Source organism: Marmota monax, unplaced genomic scaffold (genome assembly GCF_021218885.2).
Source record: "Marmota monax isolate L192 unplaced genomic scaffold, Marmota_monax_Labrador192_F-V1.1 WCK01_AAM20220418_F8-fsc00051, whole genome shotgun sequence".
In the NCBI taxonomy this organism is placed as follows: domain Eukaryota; kingdom Metazoa; phylum Chordata; class Mammalia; order Rodentia; family Sciuridae; genus Marmota; species Marmota monax.
In genome coordinates this window covers 16,822,634-16,838,662 of record NW_026695202.1, presented here as the reverse complement: position 1 = coordinate 16,838,662, position 16,029 = coordinate 16,822,634, and the positions used below count along the sequence as shown (strand labels likewise).

At 61.2% G+C, this 16,029-nt stretch overlaps 1 protein-coding gene across 1 annotated transcript in view; it reads right to left on the bottom strand.

Moving 5' to 3' along the window:
• Positions 1–9,836, bottom strand: part of Gramd4 (GRAM domain containing 4) — an 83,811-nt gene extending 73,975 nt beyond the window's left edge. Inside the window, exon 1 of the mRNA XM_046429469.2 lies at positions 9,706–9,836. Within this exon, the coding sequence (XP_046285425.1) occupies positions 9,706–9,734 (29 nt within the window). The 5' untranslated portion in view covers positions 9,735–9,836. The remainder of the gene's footprint in view (positions 1–9,705) is intronic.
• Between the last annotated feature and the right edge of the window lie 6,193 nt (positions 9,837–16,029).

Here is a 16,029-nt window from a genome sequence, read left to right as displayed (position 1 = left end):
AGCTCCCAGGTGTCAGCTGTCCTTAAGGGGTCAGCTCTTCTAGAAAGGTCTGGGCTTTGTGACACTGAAGGTGTATGTCTTCCTTCAACCAATCAGGTCGCTTCAGAACTATAAATGCCACACTGCCTGCCCAGGGGCCATGGCTGGTTCCTGACCTGTGGATCCCAAGCACCCGTGAGCGGCGGCCTCAGTCCCCTCCCTGGCTGTAGGCAGGAGGATGGAGGCGGCAGGCCTCACCGTCCAGCCACACACACCTGGGCTGCCTTTCCAGGCAGCCATGCAGGAGTGCCCCACTCCACATGCCCTGGGCAGTTACTGGGCGGCAGGCAGCTAGAGGGACAGGACATCTGGACAAGGTCTTCCAGCTCTGGAAGGCTCTCTGCCTGGAGCAACAGGGGTCCTGCTCCACACAGCAGCCCCCGGGGCCGCCTCTGATCGTCACTGGCTGGGCAGCACCACAGACACAGCCCATGTGGCACAACAGCCACCAAGTGGTCACCATCGGGCTGGCACATCACACAACGACATCTCGCGCCTCTGTGAGCACAGACCTCGCTCTGCAGGGGAACGGAGGGTGTGACCCTCAGGCCCTTGCCCCCACTCAGGGAGCCCTCCCTGCCCCACTGAGTCAGAGCCTCCCCATCCCAGAGCCCAGGGCTCTCTCTACTTCCCACCTGACCAGGTCTTCCTGGGCTCTCTGAGGGCAGCAGGGACACAGAGCAGAACAGAGCAGTCCTCAGTAAACCCGAGGAGACCAGGGATCAGGATCGGGCAGCTGAAGAGCTGGGGGTGGACAGATGGAGCAAGGGTCCTCAGCCAAAGGAGCCCTCCCCTCCACAGTGGAGGTTCACCCGACAGCGGGTGAACATGGGCTCCTCTCAGATCCCAAGACCCTGAGGAGACAGCACCACCAACACGCCCACAGCAGGCGCAGGCCTCCCCACGCGGGAGGTCAGAGTGCACGCCCCCTGCACCCCCCACCTCGCTCCAGCCCATTAAGGGTTGGTGCCTCCCAAGGCGCTCAGAGATCTGCCCATGTCACACGGCCAACAGGTGCCCAGGTGCGGGACCGGCCTGCTGAGCCCTGCTGGCATCCCTCCACGGTGCTGCCTCACCTTCTCTGAACAGGGCTGCAGCCCAGAGAAGCCGCGCCATCAGCTGCTCTTCCAGCTGCTCAGGTGGCCACTCACGGAGGACCCCTCACAGCAGCCAGCCTGCCACCCACTGGGCCGCAGGGTCTCCCTGGGCCCAGCTCCACCACTCTGCCTGGTTCTGCTCCCAAACCCCCACACCCTCCCCAGGGCTCCAGCTGCCGGGGACCCCACAGCCTGGCCAGGGCGCATGCCACTGAGCCCCCATACAGGAACAGAAACGAGTCGCAGAGGGCAGCAGAGAAGGTGCTGGCCCAGCTCTCTTTCCCCACACAGCCTCCAAAATCATCCCAGGCACAAATGGCATTTCCTAGAAAAGCGTGCAGGTGAGCCACCATCCCCCAACGTTTCAAAGACTGCCCCCTGCTAAGGTGGCGAGTTCAGAGGCAGAAGGGAAACAGAGCCTGCCAGGGTCAGAGTCCTAGACACTCGGAGCTCTGAAGCACCCACTGCACCCAGGCTCCTCCCTGACCCAGCAGGCCGGACTGCCAGGAGGCTTCAAAGTCAGCCACTCACAGGGTTCAAAGGGATGCAGGGTCGGTGCCCATGCCACAGCCAGGCAGGCTGGGCACAGCGGGCAAGTCCTGCTTCTGTGGCCTCCCCCTGTTCCTCTTCCTCCACCCCAGCACCATCTCAGGGAGGTGGCAGTGCCTTCCCAGGCTCTGCAGGACCCTGTGGTCACATGTGCAGGAGCCTGACCCACACTGCCCGCTGCACCCTAGTTTCCCACTGCGTGGACACTGGCATTGACCGATTAATCGATAAATGGGTGGCTAGTGGAGGGAGACTGGCTCCCCACTGCTGGGAAGGAGAGGGACTGATCAGCAAGAGGAGGGGACAGGAATGATCCCGGGGTGACCAAATCTGAGTTCCACATCACATGAACTCACATGCCCTCACCACAGGTAGAGTCACATGAGGAAGTGGCCGTGGATACCAGCAGGCCTGTGGTGCCCAGTGTCCCCCGTGTTCCTTGCTCTGCCAGCTGGAGGTCTAGAACCACCAAACCCACACCCAGGTCTGGGTGTCTGATACTGTTCTCCACCAAAAGGAACCAGGGCTCCCTGGAGAAGTGGCTGGTCCCTGGGCAGCAGCTGGAGCGTCCTGTAGGGCCAGGGAGCATGGAAGTGCTCAAGCACCCACAGTGGGATGGGGTTTCCAAGGGACCCAGCGGCCAGAACAGAAGAATCAGCAACAAAATAAATAAAGCGCAATTACACTGTAACCTAAAGTGTCAACTAAGTAACAGTGAATCCACAGCAGAAGCCATCGGAGGCTGGATAAACGGGGTGAAGGGACAAGTCTCCCACAGGCAACATTTCAAAGAGTTCAGCTACTCAGCCCCAGGAGGCGAAGCAGAGCCCCACCCTCACCAGGCTGCAAGAGTAGGAACCGAGCCAGGTGCGGTGGCACACACCTGCAATCCCAGCAGCTCAGGAGGCTGAGGCAGGGGGACAGCAAGTTCAAACCTCAGCAACTTAGCAAGGCCCTAAGCAACTCAGCGAGACACTATTTTTTCTAGTATTTTTTTTTAGTTGTCAATGAACCTTTATTTTATTTATGTTTATGTGGTGCCGAGAACCGAACCCAGTGCCTCACACATGCTAGCCAAGCGCTCTACCACTGAGCCATAACCCCAGCCTGTGAGACGCTATTTCTAAATAAAAATATGAAAAAGGGCTAGGGATGTGGCTCAGTGGTGAAGCGCCCCAGGTTCAATCCCTGTTAACAACAACACCTAAAAAAGAAGAAATGGAGGAACGGGAGGGCTGCAGGGGGGACCCACGTGGCATCACAGCGATGAGTCATGGTGACCGCAGGTGCCCGCCTGGTGTGACAGAAAGGCCCTTCCCTCTGTGATCTCCCCGCAAACCAGCACCCCAGATCAACAGAGGAAGTCTAATGGCCCAGACAAACTCCAGCCGAGGGGGTCCTACGGTGTCAGGGTCCTCACAATTAAGAAAGGTCTGGCAGGTGCAGGGCCACATCTGCGAGGCCCAGGCAGGAGGATGGCAAGTTCGAGCCCAGCCTCAGCAACTTAGAGGCCCCATCTCAAAAGAAAACTAATAAAAAGGGCTGGGTGTGGCTCAGGGACGGGGCCTTGCCAGCACGTGGGAGCCTGGGTTCCAGCCCCAGCGCTGCAAGAAGATAAGAGCAAAAACAAGAAGTCTGAGAGGCTGTCCAGCCAAGAGCCAGCTAAGGACACGCGGAGACGATTGTCATGTGGACCTGGGTGGGATCGTGGGACAGAAAAGGACACTGGGGAACCAGAGGAAACCTGAGTGAAATCTGGATGTTGTTAATCGTAGATGGATACGGTCAAGGACACCAACATGAGGGGCTAATGGGACCCCAAAGGGTGGGGCGCGAGGGACCAGGAGCTCTCACATCAGCTCTGAAACCCCCTGTGAATCTCAGAGGCTCCTTCAGGAACTGCAGTCTATCCAAACAAGACCGGGGCGCCCAGGGCAGGGCGGGTAGACGGGCTCCGGCTCTAGGCCAGCTCTACCTGAGCATCCAGGCACCACAGCCTGCGCTGGACCTGCCCTGAGGCCCCAGATCTGTGCAATAAGGGAAGACATGAAGGGACAGAGAGGGTGGGCTGGAGGACACACTCTGGGGCAGTGGCGAGAGCCCTAAGGGACCCCTCCACAGGTCCCTCAGGTGCAGACACTGGGCCGTGTACACCTGTCAAATGCTGTCCCCAACAACTCCAGGCATCAGAAGTGAAGGAGGAGCGTGGGGCTGGGAGAGCCCGGAAGGCCTCCTGGAGGTGACACAAATGACAACAGGGAGGTGGCTGGCGAGGCTCCCAGTGCCTGCGTCTCAGGGAGCCCCACACAGCCACGCCGAGGGCAGGCACTCAGACCCCTGGTGCCAGGGAAAGTGGCCCAGGGCCACTGGGTGCACAGGAGCTGCCACCCTTCACCGGAGCACAACCTTGTCACCATTGTTGCAGCATCCACAAGAGGGACCTGGCACAAAAGGCCATAGGCAAAGTGACCTCAGTTATGCCCAACGTCCAGAACAGGCAGATCACAGACATGAGCTAGAAGGTGGCTGCCCCGTGCTGGGGGAAGAGGCAGGGGCGCAGGGTGCGCTCAAAAGTTTCCTTCTAGGATGATGGAAACCTCTAAAGCCAGACCGTGGCACTCGGTGTTCAAGACCTGAACTGGACACTCAAGTGAGCATGCTCGTTGCAGGTAGGCGACACCTGAGCAAAGCTGTTCAAAGAACACACTCGCTGGGCACGCTGGCCCCCACGCCTGCAATCCCAGAGGCCCAGGAGGGTGCAAGCTGCAGGCCAGCCCCAGCAAGTCACCAAGACCCTAGGAACTTAGTGAGACTCTGTCTCCAGTAAAAAGTGAAAAGCCAGAGCGCCAGGCCCCTCAGCCCACCGCCCAGCTCAGACTCAGGTGGGCTCCAGAGCCACGGTCCCGGGAACTGAGGCTGCTGGTCCCTGAAGCCAGGGCTGCAGCGACCCAGGGGGCAGAGCAAGGTGCCCACACAATGCCACTTCAGGTCACAGGGAAATGATGCTGAACAGGCAGGAGGGCCCCTGGCCTCTGAGAGCAGTCCCCCATAAGGCCGAGGCAGGAGGGGTGTGCAGGCGGGGGCTGGGACTGCCATGCCCAACCCCGAGGGAATACCACCCCAGAATGCCAGGCCCCACCCAAGGGACAGGCAGAAGCAGAGGCCCCGTCCACCCATATCAAGGAACCCACCAGGAAGGGCCAAGCGTCCCCAGAGCCCTCCTTCCACGGTGGCCCTGGACAGTCTCCAAGCACATTCAGTTTCTCCACCATTGGTGGCACAGGGAGCTGGGTGGGGCCTCCCTTCCTAGCCGCCCCCAAGAGACAGGAACAACCCAAGAGCACCGTGCTTCAGTCTCCTGGTGGCCCCGTGCTTGGCCCCCACTTCACAGAGGACATGGACACTGAGGGGGCCAGGTGTCATCCCAGAGCCCTGCGTCTCAGTGAGCCCCACACAGCCACGCCAAGGGCAAGGACACTGGGAAACCTGGGGAATCTGAGTGAACTTTGGATTCTGTTAATGATAGATGGACACGGTCCCTGTGGGCAGCCCACACTGCCCGGCTCAGCACCAGACGAGGCCACACACTGGGGACAGGCGGCTCCTCACCAGACCTCCTCCTCCAGTGGGGGCAATGCAAACCTGTCACCAAAGCCCAGGGGCCAGCCCCCAGGTTCCGGCTCCCAGTCTAGGCCAGGTCCTTTTTCACAGGTGACTGATCTGAGGCCTACAGAGGTTAAGCATGTTGGGGGGGAAAAAGAGCAGCAAGACGAAGACATTTCCCCTGACCACCCTGCTCAAGGGCCTGGGGCAGGAGCAGCGCCCACCGGGGCAGACTCGGCTCAACCTGGGCCTCAGGAAGTGACCCAATTCCACTCTGCTGGGGCATCCTTATCTGTCAAATGGAGCCCCCTACGGCACCCCTCCTGGTCATCATGAAGATAAATCATGCCAAGTGCCCGGCATGCCCTTGTGCCCTGTGCCCTGGGTGAGAGATGCTGTCACAGCTTGCTATCACTGCAGGCTGGAAGCAGAGGGCGCTCCAGCACGCCTGACCCCCAGCACGCAGCTGAACTTCCCCAGGGGATCACCAGCGAGACTGTCGGTCTGCAGTGGTGACCAGCACAGCCCTTGGGGCCAAAAGACCTAAGTTCAAACCCCACTCAGGCACTTGGGCGAGCTGCCCCACCCGCTGTGCCTCGGCTTCCTCACCTGGAGACCAGGGAGAAGTGTCTGTTGTGGGGACTTCCTGGGACAGTCGTGTAAAGCACTCAGCGCCTGCCTGGCTGCGGACCGAGTGAATGCCAGCACTCTGATTGCTTTTTAATAGGCCAACACTGCCTCTCTTCCTGTGCGACCGCAGGGGACTTTAATCACAGGGATTAAGCATAATAGAACCCTGGTAATAACTCCAATGCCAAAACTCCCCCAAAGGCCTCGGGATGGCGAATGCCATTAGTGGTGAATTACAGCCAGCAGTCCCCACCCAGCCTTCTGCACACCCCACGGACACAGAAGTGAAAAGAATACGGGGGCTGTCTCTACCCGGGGAAGGCCGTCTCCACCCGCGGAAGGCCGTCTCCACCCGGGAAAGGCCATCTCCACCAGGGAAAGGCCGTCTCCACCCGGGAAAGGCCGTCTCCACCCGCGGAAGGCCGTCTCCACCCGGGGAAGGCCGTCTCCACCCGGGGAGGGCCGTCTACACCCACGGAAGGCCGTCTACACCCACGGAAGGCCGTCTACACCCAGGGAAGGCTATGTACACCCAAGGAAACCTCTCTTTCTTCATGTCTGTCTGTAAGGGAAGTCCAAGCACCCTCTTTCCCATGTCAAGGAAACCCATAACATACTCCACCAGCAAGGTTCCCAGCAGAGGCCACTGCCCTGGGCCCACCCACCTGGGCCAGAGGCTCCCAGCAGGTGGGGAATCTGCCCTGCCCCCCCACCTCAGCTGCAGGCTCCCAGCAGGTGGGGCACGTGCCCTGGGCCCGGCCACCTGGGCCCTGAACGCTCCCTGGAGCACTGTCACCCTCAGGGACCCAGGCCTCCTCCCACAGAGGCCAGCAGGACTTGACTGTGCAAGACTTGAACTCCAACCCCTGTCACAAGCAGTGTCCTCTAGGTTCTGCCCAGAACAAAGACCCCAAAAGAGTGTCACTGCTCTGCCAATGAGAAGCCAAGGAAAAGCAGACCTGAGCCCACGGTGGTGCCCAAGAGCCCCCAAGCCAGCCTGCAGGGTGCCCAAACCAAAGGCCTTCTGCAGCCTCACGAGTGGCCACGGCAGACAGGGCAGCTCCGGGAGACACCCATCTCTGGGCCAGAGAAGGAGAAGCTGCCTCACAGCAGCGCTGGTGTCGTAGCCGCCTGTCACTGGTGCTGCAGGCCCACGTCTCACCTCCCTCGACTGGTTAGTGATCTCTTTCGGCACAGGGATGCTCTGCCACACACCCAGTGCCGTCAGCTGCTGCCACAGGACAGACATGTGCCCGGGCTTTCCAGAGCAGTGGCCCCCCAACTGCTAACAGGGCCTCCAGTGTCCTGCAGGGAAGGCAGCAGAAACTCAGAGAGGGGGTGACCTGGCCACATGCCGTCCCAGTGTCTCCCTTCCTGGTCAGCACACCCTCATGTCAGCAGTGCTCCCAAATGGCCACTAGTCAGAAGCCCCAACCAGACACAGATGGTCCAACACCAGAGACAAGAGGCCAGGGGACCATGGGAGGGAAAACCTGCCCAGCTCCTGGCGGGGGGCGGGGGGGACAGGCCCCAGAACTGAGCCTCTGGCCAGAGCCACAGGCTCCAGGACAGACACCCACTCCTGTGCACAGCCCAGCAGACAGGCCACTGCAGGAAACACCAAGCAGGAGTGTGGGGCGAGGGGCGGGGACTCAGGAAGGGGCTCCAGGGAAGGGGAGGGCACCTGCAGACACAACCCTGAGGGATGACACCAGGGAGCAACACGTTTCCTGGGGTCTGCCCGGAACAAGGCCCTGGGACTCCTGCGGATGGATTCCACGGGGTGCAGGGATTCCACTGCTCTAGAGCCCTTCCAGAGAGAATGAGGCCCAGCCTCGCTGGCCACGCTGTCTCAGAGTCTGACGACAGTGTCCACTGTGCCTGACCACTGCTCTGTTCTCTTCTACGGTGCAGCAAAAGCGGTGATTCAGGAGAAGGGGCCTGATGCTCTTCCCCGCTTTCTAGGTGGCAAAGGTGAGAAGCAGCGCAAGCGAGGACACTGGAGACGGTGCCAGCACTGGTGACCGAGCTGTCCCCTGGCGCCCACTCCATGCTGAACTCTACAGATAAGAGGACACTGAGGGGGTTGGAGAGAGGCCACCTGGCCCTTCCCCTCCGCCCACCTGCACGGCAGGGGTAGGATAAGCAGGAGCCCAGGGCGGAGTGGAAACTCTCAACTTTGAGACTCTCTGGTGCACTTCCAGGAAATGGCTCTCTGGCGTGCAAGCAGACAAGCATCATGGGGACAGCCACACTTCCCACCATCAGCCAGAGCACTGAGGAAAGACAGGCAGAGCAGGGGGATGGCCACCAAAGATGAGACCATAGGCACGGACCCCTGAGCCACCAGGACCAAACCCACATCGCCATGAGCTGAGCATATCCTGGCCGTGGGGGCTCAAAGCCCTGCCCTAGGGCCACAGAGCTCTGCTGAAGGTAAACAAGGGGTCTCCAGAGGGGTCTTCAGCAGGAAGAAGGGCAGATTTCTGAGACCTTGTGGAACATGGTTTCATCCCAACTACAGCGCAAGGACAACAACTAGAACACACTTGCCCGGCCAGTCCGACTGCATGTCTCCAAATGGGCCCACAACCCAGGGGCCAGTGGCAGGGATTCTCCGGTGAACTCCACAGGTCAGACTCAGCCAACTGGGGGCAAAGGCCACTACTGGCCTCAACAGCCTGTCCTGACCCCTGACCAGGGAGTGTCCAGCCGGCGGGCACTGAGGAATTGAGGCCCCAGAACTCACTGCCTTGCCCAAGGTCATGGTGTAGGTGGGGGAGGAAGCCACACATGTTTTCAACTGCTCTCTGCTTCTGACCCCGCTCCCCAGCCCAGCCCAGGGAGGGCCTTGTTTGGCATGTGGAAGACACAACTCTGGATTTCCTGCCCAGCCTGCACAGGAAGGCAAGAAGGGAACCCCATCCTGCATAAGGAAGTCCCCCAAACTCAATCTCTCCTGTCTCCAGAAATGGAGGGCTGGTGACAGCCTTTCCAAAGGTAGACTAGCCTGGGGTGGGGCGGTCACACTCAGGTCTCTGGACCTGGGGGCCTGCTGTTCCTCCTGCCACAGAGCCACCAGGCGAGACAGGTGCACCAATCCCAAGCCAGCCCACTCCGGCCTTCCTCTGATGGGGCAGGGGTGCTGTCCTGTTCTGCTCTAGACAAGTGGGCACCTTAGGGTGGCGGCTGCCACACACCCAGGGCCTTCACACTTAGGATCTCGCCAGGGTGCCAAGTGGCCCCAGAGAGCCCCAGAATAGTGTCCAAACAAAGGGAGGGGAGACAAGAGCAGAAAGGGGGGTGCTGAGAAGTGGGACATCTTCACAACTTTTGGTGGGGCCATTTCTGGGGTCGCAGGGGCCTGGGATGCCCTCCTCCTCTCCTGTCCCCCTGAGGAGTGGGTCAGTAGGACGACATTTGCCATGCCAGTGGTCCTTCCTGTCTGCCTCCAGCATCCTATTCCCCGTGACCCCAGCGCAATGACCCCCTCCCCAGCCTTGGCCCTGTGCCCGCGGGACGTCCTCCCCTCGTCCCTCAGGACCCCACCAGCCGACGCCGGCGCCTGCGGCGCGCGGGGAGCGGCCGTGACGAGCGCCCCGGCCCGTGCGGGACCCGGCGGCGTGTGTGCGGGGCGCGCCCGCGCGGGGCCCTGCACGGGGGTCTCCGTTCCTGGCCCGGCGGCGGCGGGAGCGCCACCGAGCGCGCCAGGTCGCGGCCCGCCAGCCCGGGACGAGCGCGGCGAGTGCGGCCGGGGAGCGAGTGGGTGTCCGCGCGCGCCGCTTACCCTGCGCGGAGATCGGGGCCAACTCTCATCCACCCGCCGCCGCGGCGCCCCCCTCGCCGGCCGCGCTGCACCTGCCGCCCGCCCCGGAGCCCAGCGGCGCGGGGGAGCCGGGAGGAGGCGGCCCCGCGGGTCCCGGCCACGAGCGCGGAGGCGGCGGCGCCAGGTCGCGCGCTCGCGTCCCGCTGCGCGGAGTCTGCGCGCCCCCGGGCCGGCCTGCGCAGCCGCCGCCCCGCCCCGCGCCTCGCGCCCCGCCCCGCCCACCGCGGGGGCGCGCCCGCCCCACCGTCTCCGCGCGCGCCCGCACGGTCACGCGGCGCCGCCTTTGTTTGGGTGGCCCACGTGGGTCCCGGCCGCCTGCACCCACGCGCACGCGCGGCCGCCCGCCAGTCGCGGCCACGGGCGCCACGGACACAGCCACGCACACGCACGCACGACACTGTCGCCCCCTGCGGGCCTGTGGGTTTGGAGGCGTCTCAGTGACTTCCCTGCCTGTTAACAACGACATCCCGGGCAGAGATACCTATCCCCTGACCGCCCCCAGAACCCAGCTCCTCCCCGAACAGGACCTGGAGCCCGCTCCTGGAGGGAAGGTGGGCACCGTCCCCCTCGGGACTCACCCGAAGTCCAGCTGAGAATGACTCCGTGTTTCCCGGGGGCGTTCCCTGTCCCCAGAAATCTGGGCCCCTTGCTCCGCCCCCCAGCTTTCTCTAATCCTCACCTTAGTCATTCAGGGTAACCCCAGGACCATTGCCCCCAGCCGTGCATCTCCCGCAGGATCCAAGCCACCTGTGCCTAGGAGCTGGGGTCCTTCCGTAGAAACCCACCCCCTCCACAGTAGCTTCAGGATTCTCCAGTTCCCCAGACCAGGTGGAGGGGAACACTTCTGGAATCCCAATCCTTTACCAGACGTGGAGACTTGGAGGAGCCCTGCCAGCTCCCTCCCCAGATCTGATCGGCTGGAGTTGGGGTGAAGGGTAGAAGGGACTGAAGGAAGAAAAGACAGCAGAAGGGTGGAGGCTCTGCTACCCTCCCCAGCTGGGTCCTGTCTGCTCTGCCCTTCCTGTCTGCCACTTGTGTGTCCCCAGTCCAGCCAGCAGCTCTGCTCCCCACCCACTAACCTGGGATCCTGCAGTCACCTCCAACCCAGTGGATCCAGAACTGGACCCCCCACCCCCCTGTCAAGCACCCCAGCTCAAGAGCCCCTAAAGCTCCCTGGGGTGAGATGTGGGTCCCTGTGATCCTCCTCCAGCATCTCCCACCTTCCCCACAGCCCTTTGGACCTGGGTCAGGGGTGGGCATTGGGGCCAGCTTCTAGAGGAGCCCAATGAGGAGCAAATGGTTTCCAGGAAAGAAGCTAGGTATGCACCCAAGTTGCCCAACCTGGGGTCTGTCATGTGGCCCTCAGCTGCAGCATGGGGTGTGACTGTGAGCTGTATGCAGGACTGTGTCTTCTGCAGGTTGAGCGTTCCTTTGGGCAGGAACCACATCTGAGTCACATCTGTGCCAGCCCTCACCCAGCACAAGGCCTAGCTGCCCAACCTCACTAGTTCCTCCTAACCAAGCCTTCCTTGCTTTGACTCCTTGTCCTCCAAGGAAACACGACTTGTTTTTCCCAAACACCAGCTCTCCTTTCCTGCTCAGCTCATTGCTCTGGCCATGTCCTCCTAGGGCCACCTTCCCTGCTCTGACTACCCAGACTGTACGGCCAGCCCCAAAGCCACCAGCTCCACGAAGCCCCCACTTGACCAACCTGGCCAGAAACAGTCTGAGCCTCCCTTGCAGCGAGAGCTCTCGGAAGCCCCATGGGTCACCTTGCCCATCGTACCCCCGACACGAGGACCAGTCTTAATGGTTTTTGTTGTTGAGGATTGGGTTCTTTTCTCCCTGTCAATCCAACTGGGCAGCTCCCACTAAAAAAAAAAAAAAGCCCAGAGCATTCACGTGTGCTTCCCACCCCCCTAGGGTTCAACTGTGCCCCAAAGTCCTCGAGTTGCAAACTTAACCCCCAAGGCAACAGTCTTGAAGGTGGGGCCTGCTGAGCCTCTGCCCAGAGGAGTGGATTAGTGCTGTTCTGGCAGGAGCTGGTTCTGCCAAGAGGTGAGGTGGTCCTCCTCCTGCATGTCTCACTCTGTTCTCTCTGGGCTTTCCCCATGGGATGAGGCAGCAAGAAGGCCCTCCCCAGCTGGGCCCTGGACCTTGTTCTCCTCGCCTCCAGGACATACATATATATATGTTGTAGTTGGACACAATGCCTTTATTTTATTTATTTTTATGTGGCGCTGAGGATAGAACCCAGAGCCTCGCATGTGCTAGGCGAGTGCTCTACCGCTGAGCCACGACCCCAGCCTCTCTTTTTTATTTTTTTAAGAATTTTTTTTTTAGTTGTAGATGAGCACAATACCTTTATTTTTCTTATTTGTATGTGGTGCTGAGGATCGAACCCAGTGCCTCACACATGGTAGGCAAGAGCTCTACCACCGAGCACAACCCCAGCCCTCAGGTATTCTCTTACAGCAACACAAAATAGACCAAGACACTCCCACTCCCCAGCATGAGGCCTTGGCCAGGCTCTGTGGAACCGTCAGGGCCCTTTGTTCACACAGGACAGAAACCTGCCTCGACCAAGCCCAGCTAACCCGTTTGCTCCTCAGGTTGGCGGTGCAGCGGGATGTCTCAGTCCTCCACCTCTGGGCCTCCCTGCATCTCCTCCTGGAGACGGACGCTGCCCCTTCAGCGAGTCCCAGGGAGAGACCTCCTTCCTGGCCACACCCCTGCAGCACGTGTCATGGAAGGGTTCTGCTTGACTCTGCATGGTCACATGCCAAGCCTGAGCCGTGGTGGCACCCGGGAGGACTAAGGGCATGTGACTGGCAGTGCCAGACGAACCTCCTGGCTGGCAGGTGGCACCCCAATAGAAAAAGGGCACAGCAGGTAAAAATGTCAGCTCTGCACCCAGCACCACACAGAGCAGGTGCCCAAGGAATATTCTTTACACGAATGGTCAGGATGGGGCGGGAGCAGGCAGGAGCCAGAGGGAGCCCATTCCCGGGGCCTCCAGGATCCCCAACCCTCATGTTCAGTCCACTTCATGAACATCCACCAGGTGCCCTCTCCAACCAGACACTGCTTGACAAGGTCCACAACTGATGGACAGCTGAGACCCAGCGCCTCCTGGAGGACAGATCTGGACCAGATACCCCCCCCACACCAAGTAGCAACTTGATATAACACAGCACCCACCACCCTGCTTAGAGGTCCTCACAGCCATCCTATTACCCCATTTGTCCAGCAGGGCTGATGTGGGCTGCACTGTGTTCCCCTAAATCCATATGCTGGAGCTCTGACCCCCCTGGACTTCAGAATGACGATTGTGGAGTCAGGGTCTTTACATGGGTCACTAAGTTGAATGAGGTTGTAGGGGGTTCCTAATCCAAAAGAGCTAGTGTCCTTATTGGAAGAAAAGATTAGGGCAAGGCACAGTGACACATGGCTATAATCCGGTGACTCTGGAGGCCAAGACAGGAGGATTGCGCGTTCAAGGCCACCCTGGGCAACTTAGTGAGACCCTATCTCAAAAGGACTGGAGGTGTAGCTTGGTGATGGAGTGCCCCTAGGTTAGATCCCTAGTAACACACACACACACACACACACACACACACACCATCAAAGGGCTGCTGGGGAGGTGACTCTGATAAAGCACCCCAGGTTCAATTCCCAACACCACAAAATAAACAAACAGAAGAAGGCCATTAGGACAGAGACCCACAGAGGGAAGCCACATGAAGACGGGAAGACAGCTCCTGCACCCCCAGAAGAGAGGCCTAGCAGCTCCAGCCCTGCCCACATGGTGACCGTGCCCACACCAGCCCCCCAGAGCTACGAGGGGTTAGTCTGTGGTGGCACCAGGCAAACTCATGGGAGGACACGGGGGCAGAACTGCCTGATGCTAAGGCCAAACAGCCAGGCAGTCGCTCCCCACCTCCCCTGCTAGGAGCCGAGCTAGACACAGGGGTGGCAGAGGACAGTGCACCAAGTGGGCACGGCCAAGCTCTGAGCCTGGAGGGTGGCTGGAGCCTGCCCACCTGGAGGGGGCACTGCTGGGCCCTCAAGCCCCTTGCCCTGCCCCCAGAGCCCCAAAAGGACACGATGACTGCACTCGAGATACACGGGTGACAGTGAAGCAGGGGTGTTGGTGGCCAAATGCAGGCGTGCAGAGAGGAGTCAGAAGTGGCCTGGACAGCCGAGGGTCCGCCCAGTGCAGGTGCAAGCCCCGGCTCCTCCCTCACTTTCTGAGACCCAACCTGGCAGCCAGGAAGCGACCCAGGAAGGTTCCTTAGACTGACCTCAGCACAGGGGCATCAGAGCTGTCCTTCCACATGCATGAGACCCCAGGCCGCCAGCCTTGCCAGGAAGCTGCCTGAGGCCACCACGGAGGTGGCGCAGGATCAGGGGCCTGCCAGCTCCAGACTGCTGCCCTCTTTCTACGTCACCTCGTCCCAGGAGATGGCAGCACCTGGCACCAATGGCCCCGGGAAGTGGCTGTGCCTTCTATTTTCATCCTGATTAGGGGAGGAGAGGCGGAGCTCGGGCAGGGAAGGTGCCCAGGCGTGGAGGACTGAAGACTGGAGGCGGCGGGAGTTTGAGGGAAGGACCCCAGGCCAGGAGTTGGGGTGCACTTCCCGTGGGAGCAGCGTGGGGCAGCTGTGAGGCCGCTCTGAGTTCTGGTGGAGATGGGGGGCCCGCCTAGCCCTCTCCTGGAGTCGCACGGCCCAGGGCTGGCCTTGCCATCCCTGTGCTAGCAATACCCTGGAGCCCCTCCCTGTCCAGCCCAGGAAGGGAGGAGGCACTTCCTCACCTTCCCTGAAGCGGACCCTGCTCCCCAGGAGCCAGGCTGTAGGGACCCAAGACACACTGAGGGGGCAGGAGGCAGGCCTGGACTCTGAGCAGCAGGTGATTCTGGTACATCTGAAGCCCAAGGACCCCCTGACTTCCACACCCCTGGACAGAGGTAAAGAGGAAGGGCCTGATGACCAGGACCAGCACCTTCCAGTGCTTCCAGCCGGAGGGGCTGCCAGGCCACAGCTTCCCTCTGTCTCCCAGGGGCAGGGCCACAGGCAGATCCCCTTCCCCTGAGACGCTACCCCAGGAGTGCCTGTCGTGGGAGTCCAGAGCTCGTGCGCTTCCTAGACTGGGCCACTGCCCATCAGGCAACAAGACGGCTCCTGTGCTTCTGGAAAGATCAGAGGCTGCCCTGGCCTCTCCCAGCCCCAGGGCACAGGTGGTGGCCCCTTCTGCTGTCACCATGCCCACACGGCTCAGGGCACCGAACCTGCCTAGAGGGCGAGCTCACGGTGCCCACTCAGGAGGCTGGATAGCCGAGAGGTAGAAAAGCGGTCAACACTCAGAAGCGCGCTGGTCCCACCGAGGCACGGCAGGGCCAGCGGGCAGCCCACCCTCACACCTCCCAGCTGCTCCTGCAGGTGGCTCTCTGTGGTCATGGGGGGAGGAAGGACTCGGGACCGCCCAGCTCAGCCAGAGGAGGAGCTGCGAGCACCCCATGGCAAGCCACCCAGTGCCTGGCCTGTGCTGGGGACGCGTGGGGAGGGCAGGGGACAGCGAGCGCCGTCCTGGTCCCCGAGGGCTCTTTGGTTCTTTTTCTCAGTACTGGGGGTTGAACCCAGGGGCGCTCTACCGCTGAGCCGGATCGCATCTGGGCAGGGGGACCCCCTGGAGCCAGCACCTGACCTGGGACCCAGCTTTGGGAAGATGCAGGGACAGGGAGGGAAGCCGGGGGCTGGCCCTGCTCAGGAAGGAGCGGGTGGGGCATCACTGTGCCATTCAGCAGATGGGAAAGCCGAGTCCCAGGATGTCATGTGCTTGAGAAGGCATCACGTGACCAGTCAGGCTGGATTAGGGCTGCCCAGGAGCCCAGGGCCGCTATGCACTGACCCTTCCTCAGCCAGAACAGACAGGGACAGGGACAAAGTCATGTGGCATATGGCAAAAAGATAACCCCAGGGGCTTTGCAGAGACCTAGGAGATCCACACACAGCCAGGGGTGCATGCTGAGAGCGCATGATGGTCCTTCCATTCTGAAGGACAGAGTGGACCACAGCAGCCTCCAGGGGAGCCAAGGGACACAGGTTAAGGCTGGTGGATGAGAAAGTCCAGCGGGACAGAGGGGCGCCCCCAGCCCAGGGGTAGGTGGATGTGGAGGGGTGGCCTGGCAGCGGTCACTGAGGAAGGGCGAGGTTCAGGGGCCAGTTCAGTGTCTGCCAACAGGGTGCACTGACCTCAGGGGTCAGGAGTCCGCACATACCAGGG